This window comes from Dendroctonus ponderosae, unplaced genomic scaffold, assembly GCF_020466585.1.
Source record: "Dendroctonus ponderosae isolate FM_Combo_2020 unplaced genomic scaffold, Dpon_F_20191213v2 Dpon_F_20191213_5, whole genome shotgun sequence".
Classification (NCBI taxonomy): Eukaryota; Metazoa; Arthropoda; class Insecta; order Coleoptera; family Curculionidae; genus Dendroctonus; species Dendroctonus ponderosae.
The window spans coordinates 7,570,351-7,577,764 of NW_026018715.1; the positions used below are offsets into that span (position 1 = coordinate 7,570,351).

General features: G+C 33.6%; 1 protein-coding gene across 1 annotated transcript in view; it reads right to left on the reverse strand.

Moving 5' to 3' along the window:
- Positions 1–7,414, reverse strand: part of LOC109539596 (protein sidekick) — a 123,808-nt gene that overhangs the window by 47,734 nt on the left and 68,660 nt on the right. The window contains exon 2 of the mRNA XM_048666938.1: positions 4,191–4,283. Within this exon, the coding sequence (XP_048522895.1) occupies positions 4,191–4,283 (93 nt within the window). The remainder of the gene's footprint in view (positions 1–4,190; positions 4,284–7,414) is intronic.

Here is a 7,414-nt window from a genome sequence, read left to right on the forward strand (position 1 = left end):
AGCACTAGTTAAGTTTCCTATTTCAACTGTTTATTGAAAATGAAGAAAAAAATAATTCAACAAACTGAAAATATTTATTTATATCGGGTGTCCCGAAATTGTTGGTCAACAATGATAGCGCCCAGAGAAGACATTAAAATAAGGCCAGCACTTCATATAAAAAACAATCGATCTGGCTTCCTTATAGAATTATGGGCCTTAAAGTGAGAAGTTGAAAAATTAAATTTATTCTTAATTATTACACCATTTATTTGACGTTAGTGAAATTTTTGTAACATGTTTTGAATTGGAAGTTTCCTAAATCTTGTTGTTGTACAGGTATGATCAAAATTAACTTTTATAATTATTACAAATTTAACGGGGCTTCTTAAGTTTGGGGATATGATCAACTCAAATCAAAAAAGGTATACTTCGTTTTTCTCGATACCTCTACGGCTTTTAAGATGAAAAACTTTTTGTAGTTTGTATTGATAAAACTAATACTATTAAAAGTAATACGGATGTGAAAATAAAATCGAACCTTGTTTTTTTAGCTAAGGTAAATGTTCAAAATGCGTCCCAAAAATAGTTTAAACATTTTAGTTGCATTGTTAGCAAATAATAACAAGGTTCGATTTTATTTTGACATACTTACTGCTTTTAATAGTAGATATTAGTTGTATCACTACAAACTACAAAAAGTGTTTTATCTCAAAAGCCGTAAGATATATCTAGAAGAACAAGGTATGCATTTTCTGAAGCAAAAAATGGGCCTAGCTAACTGATTGATGATATCCCCATATTTGGGAACACCGGTAAATTTGTTCTCATTATAAAAGTTAAATTTGACCGTACCTGTACAATAACAAGATTTCGGATAATTTTCCGGATAAAATTCAAAAAGACGAGCATCCGTGAGAGCTTCTTGTGCTACAAAATTTCACGAACGGCTAATAAACGGTGTAATAATTAAAAATAAATTTAATCATTGTTGACCAACAATTTTGGGACACCCTGTATATCTAGGTGATATGAAATGGTTTGACTAAACCGGTAGAGATTGACAAACATTTAAAATACCATTTTTTTTATATAAGCACATCAACTTCGGATTTTTTAATAACGCACAAATGTCTTAATTTTTGCATTAAATTTGCTGTTTTTTATACTCCAAAGTGAACGGTGTGCTCGCATCGATGACCGCTAATTGATTTTTTTTGCGAATGGACATTTTCAAAATCACAAAAATCAAGGAATCGCGGTATTTTTATTTTTTTTCTGGATTGTACTAATTCCAGTAGAAATCGACAATTCTTAAACAAGTTGTTCGTTCTTAAACCGTTTGTCCTAAACCTTCTAAGTCCACCACTTTATTTCTGACTTCTATAGTTATTTCCAGCACATACTTTCGGCCTCCATACTTGTCCCCATAAAGTTAGGTGAAAACCCGAGCTGCTTGGTTTGCACATTTTATATTTACAAAGAAGAAATAATCCATAATATCAATTCTTTCTGCAGTACAATAAACGCCTTTTTACGCAACGCTTTGTATTTTAAATAAAAAATTGCCACCTGAACTTTTTCCCAAAAAATATCATGTGTACTCATAAGCAGCCACAAATTGTTTGGAAACATTTAGCTCATTACCCGGGCTCTATAATAACATGCAAGTTTTTGACCTAAATGACATTTTCTTAACATGAAATTCCGGTTGTTGCACAATTTTTCAATCCTGACCGCTTGGAACAGAGCAAAGTGCTTCCGCAGTAGCCATCAAAGCCCGCTTAAATGGCACTTTAATAATAAATGAGTCGCCTTTCGGTTTTTGTGTTCTCGGTTGATTTAAATTGGCTTTCGAAATTAGTCGCCAACAGAAAAGCTTTGAATAACATCAAAAAACGCTCGAAAAACCCGGGTGGAAATCTGTACCAATTTCCGTAAGCTTTTATTCGCATACTAAATAACCAACAACCCGTGTTCATTGTACAATACATGTTGTGTGATTGGGTCTGACCGATCGGAAATTGCCGTATAGACTCTCAATGCGCTCACCTTCTCTCCATTTGTGCCATAAACTGTTCCGTCTCAGCGCCAATTTCCAATTTTATATAAATTGAATTAGTGCGGCAATGGCGGAACATGAACAACACATAAATTCAATGTGGAAAAGCCGGGATGAGCAAAAGCTGCATCCAGCACATTACTACTACATTTTTCGTCTATTATACGGATTATTTTCGTGATTTGTTAGTCGCCCTTTTGCTTTAATGCCATTTTTACATCGCGGATAGCATTACCCCGGCCAGATAGTTACCATTAGCACTTTACGTGTTTATTCATTGTGTCCACGAAATTACTAAGCGTTCCTTCCGGTATTTTAATTAAATTAAATTTCTTTTTCGTTTTAGCGGTGGACGAATGCTTAGAAAGTTGAGACAACGAAATAAAACATTGCAATTTGTTATGCAAATTTAATTCCCCCAAAAGCTTAATGTCGATCTGGGGGCTCTGTTAATTTCAACATTAGTTTAGAGCTGCAACAAGTACTCATAATTAACAACGGTATTAAATTTAAAGGTTGCTTTCATACAATTTACAATAATTACATTATGGGTGGTATTTCTCAATGATACTATCATTGCCAGAAGCTCAATTTGAATCGACCTGATTTGAACGTGGTACATCCGTCTATGCAAAGTCTACCAACAACCGTTCAAGAAGGCTTGTAATACAAAAAAAAACGTTTTGTTTGATTGTTACAAAAAATTATGAGACGCTTGGACTTCTATTCTGTTTGTAGGGCAAAGCGTTTCTCATTTTTTTATCACTTTAACTGCAATTCTGTAGGAGGTTGTTCCCCTAATTTTTTCGAACAGGAAGTGTTGAAAACATAAACTAATTGTCAACACCGTACATTTTAATAGACTGCTGCCCTCAAGCTCAAAGCACGGAGCATTATGCTGTACTAATTTTCCATTATAATAATAAAGAAAAAATTAGACAATTTTGAAACTTTGCAATACAGAAAATTTTAACTCAAATAACCCGATGATGGTAAAAAAAGTATTGTAAAAAGTTTATTAGATAGAGAAAAATAATCTGTAATGAATTTGATTTTCCAAAAGAAGGACAACGCTTCAAATTTCAATAAATATCAAAATTTCTTTATTTTTATACATTTTTCTTATGTTTTAATGAAATCGACAATCCAAAATTAACCCTTCACAAACATTTTTATTCCATTCACTGCAGGGATTTCAGAGAGCATTAAACGAGTGGATAGCAAAATCAATAGAACTATCGCCAAACTGGAATTTCAACATCTTATTTTATAACAGAATTTTATATAGGGAGAAACGCCATAAAATAATAAAAAATTAAAGAACACCAATCATACATAAAAAACACAGAAAACAATTTCATAGATCACATATGTGTCAACATACAATTGATAATAAAAATTCATTAGGATGATTCATTTCAGCAAAGGAACCAACAAAAAATATATGAAATTATGAAAGCGCATTTATTTGACTAAATAAAGACGTGAAGAAATGCCGCATTTTTAAAAGACAAACATTTTGAAGCACAAGGAAAAAAATTGAAAGCATGAATCCGCTTCAACCATATACAACTTACCTACAACACATATAATTGCTGTCACAAACTATGAGACACTCGGTATACAAAGTTACATTTCAAAAAAATTGTTGGCCCTTGTATCTCAATTATGAGCAAACCTGAAAACAGCTTGAGTGTTTAAAATTTTTATTGCAAATATTTTTTAGGGAATAATATCTATGAATAAAGTGTTGCTTCGTACCCGGTACTTATCGTGAAAATACGACTTATGTTTTTTGAAAAAATAATTTCCCACAAATAGGCATTCTATAGAAACCAGCTTCCAGTTGTTCGTAAGTAGGAACGCCCTTCATTCCTGCAGGAAAAACTCTTTTGCACAATGGCAACTTTCTCGCAATCGATTAAAAATAGCCTTTTTATCCGGTTTCCAAACGAAGAATAACTGAAATGATCGTTTCATGGAAGTATAATTGAATAATTAACATGCCATATTTTTCCAACGCTGTATAGAAAAGTGGGAATTCAACAGAAGAGGAATTAGGGATTAGGAAGGATTTTTTTTGAATAAAATGGATAATTGGATCGCAGCAATAATTAGGTAGGAATGCACATATTCCGCACTAACTTACCAACGGCTTGGCACTGGACGATTTTCGTGGTCCCCAATCTAATAATGCTGCTGCTCGTGAATATTGTAAATCTGGGTGCTTGAAGTTGATTTTCTGAAAAAAAAACCATGCCAATTAAAACACAGAAACAACAGGTTTCCATAAAAATGCAAAAAATTAAAAAACTAAAATACAAAAAGAGGTCAACTGCTTCCATCGCTTGAGGGCATATACTCCATAATTTTACTTCACGACATTAATGTTTTCGAATCTCAACGGGGATGTTTGCCGAAGTTATAATTAAGCGCTCTATTGTAGTTTGAAAGTAGTTTTTAAAAGTCTCGGAACTTTCTGAGCGCTGACTAGTTTATATGTACAGCCCATAAAAGTGGCTGGAAAAAACTTCAAAGCGAACACTAACGCATTAAAATACAAGTTTCAGTTTTTGCATCTTGTGCTTTCATGGATCAGCTGCACCTGACGTTTCTGAAACAACAGCTACAGGTTGTAAGAACTACTTGAAATAATAATTTTTGTTTTGTTCTAGAAAACTCTTAGAATTTCATAAACTGAAAACATCTTCATCTGATAAACTGCAGTTTTCCGGAACGAGTTCTCCTTTATTTCAAAATGTGGAGGGCGTATCCGTAATAGTGCTCGTTGGAAAATATGATTATACTGCAGATTGCGCGCCGACAAAGCCATTTCCCTGAGCTAGTTTTTCTTAACTTACATCTGCCTGAGGGTTTGTTGATTTTCCGAAACAAACCTTCACATTTATCTATGGCATAATCAGCGATATCAATTATTACCGGCCACAAAAATTCGATCGATTCACAAAATACATAGTTGGATCGGCTTTCTCGTAAAAAAAAGTTCCTAGTGAAGCGATTTATCGAAATGTGAGAGACGACTGAACCTTTTTTAGAGCCGCTTCATACGTTCGCGAATTTATCGACAATTTCAGTGGAATTAATAATAAATAATTGTCATTTTTTGTTAGATTCAAATGGGAACTTTAGAACTCTAATGACCATCTCTGAACGAGTTCATTGCTTGCATATGATTAATCACACGTGAAACGTTTGCATTCCGAAAGGTTTTTTATTTAGTCTATGAACAGTTTTGAACAAAATTGACTGAACTGAGTTTGATATGAAAAATACTACTTTCAAGTCTTGTCTTCTTTAAAATACGCCATGTTTAGAAATTAAAATAGTAGATTTTCTTCAAAGAAAGAAGAATATTTAAAATATTATCCCCCACTCAAACTCTGCTCCGTCAATTTAGCCAAAAAATGGCGATTTTCAGGTCATCTCTTCTGAATCCATTGAATCATTTGTTAAAGCTATTTCAAAACTGAAGAACCAAACTGGATAATATCCAATTAGGGAAAAAATCTACTGTCCACCATCAAAGTTCATCCCTGTTCACCCTGTTTTGGACAGTCTCGCCGCAGATCAAATCAATTGGTGCCGATTGAAATTTATCTAGTATGAATAATAAAAGTAACGAGCTTAAATGGACGTAATCAGCTAAAAAGGCTCTTCATGGGTGCATTAAATTGGCTTCACTTAACAGTTGCCGAGATACGTGGCACGAGACTGTAGTAATGAAACGGTATGAACAACTTAAAAGTTTCACGATCTTCGTGCCCGGTTGCGATAATTGTGCCATTCACACGAGTACTATTTCTAGGTATTGATTGTTTAAGGGCTGGATTAGGTAATAATCCTATTTAAAGGATAAATTTACCAAAGTCGACCCAGGAAGTATCATGTGCACTGTCAAACACAATGCTATTATAATTAAAGCTAGTGCATGAAATTCGATACCGGACACTGCTAGAGGAAATCGGAGAAAATAATCGATTATTTTAAATTCAATTTGGAACATTACATGTGAGATTCTTTAGGTAGTGAGCAGCAAGCCGTGCTGATCTCAGATCCATTTAGGGCCAACTGCATCAGATCCTGCTCTTTTCTTTCGTCGTATTAAAAAAGAACGGCAACAAAAATTATAACAACAATACGCTTGTGTAAATTATTTTTGGTCAAAAGGGAATCTTGCAGCTTTACTACTTCCAGCAGTTTTCCAGAAGCAACAGAACTTCCCAAAGGGACGGTGGGCACTCAATAGACATTTTTGCGATTTGATGCGTTTCCTCTTTAGAAAACCCTCACCTATACGAAGTTTTAATTGGCAAATTCCTAATTTTGAAATGTTAATCATGCGCTAAAGGCCACTGCAACGCACTGCTTTTACTTGAAATGTTACGAACAAACTCTTTGAAATTTTATTAAGCCCGGTGCTTCTAACGGTATCAATCAAAATGGGTACAAGCAACACTTTGGACCTCAAAAGCCCCTTTCCAGATCGAACTTGATAAACCTTACTCAACTATTGCCTGCTTTGAATATCGGTATTTTATACGTGGTAAAACTAATACTCCAATATCAAGCACAGAAAATAACGAAAAGTAGTTGTGTTTATGACAATACAGCGTGATTCAAAAGTGGAATCATTCGACTGAAAGAGTTATTAAATCACGCTCAAAAAGTGTCGACAAATAAGTGCGTTTTTTCCAAATATTCCCACAGGACATTAATAATATAGATAAGTTCTATATTGTTGAGGCGGATTCTTTTTTTACAAACTTCTTTTTGGGTATTTCGCCTCAAAACATTCTGTCTTTAAAAAAGACATAATTTCCTCACGTCTATTATTACAGATTGATAAATAGTGCTCCTATTTAGCAATAAGAACGAATTATTTATCAAAAAGTAATCAAGAACTATCACCTAGAGGGTATCCTGCGACACACTTAAGTTCAAGCTGTAAGAGAAAATTCCAATTAGTAGAGAAATTAATTTGAAAAATTACCTTGACGTTTCGATAGCTATTTTCTGCTATCGTTATCAAAAGAACCTAAATGAACCTAAAAAGAGTATGTTAATAAATTGTGTAACAATAGTAGGATAATACAATATATGAAAATTCGCTCTGATAATTTGTCAGTTATCCTGACCTTGAACCTCAAGACCATTACACAAAAGACTCAAAGAACACCAATCATACATAAACAACAGAGAATATCATAAATCACACATTTGTCAACATGCATTTGATAATTGCCATAAAATTCAATGCAATAATTCCACAATTTTAACTAAAGAACAATCCACAAAAAACGTAAAATTAAAGAAAGCGCACTAATTTTACTAAATCAAAATAATTGTGTTGCT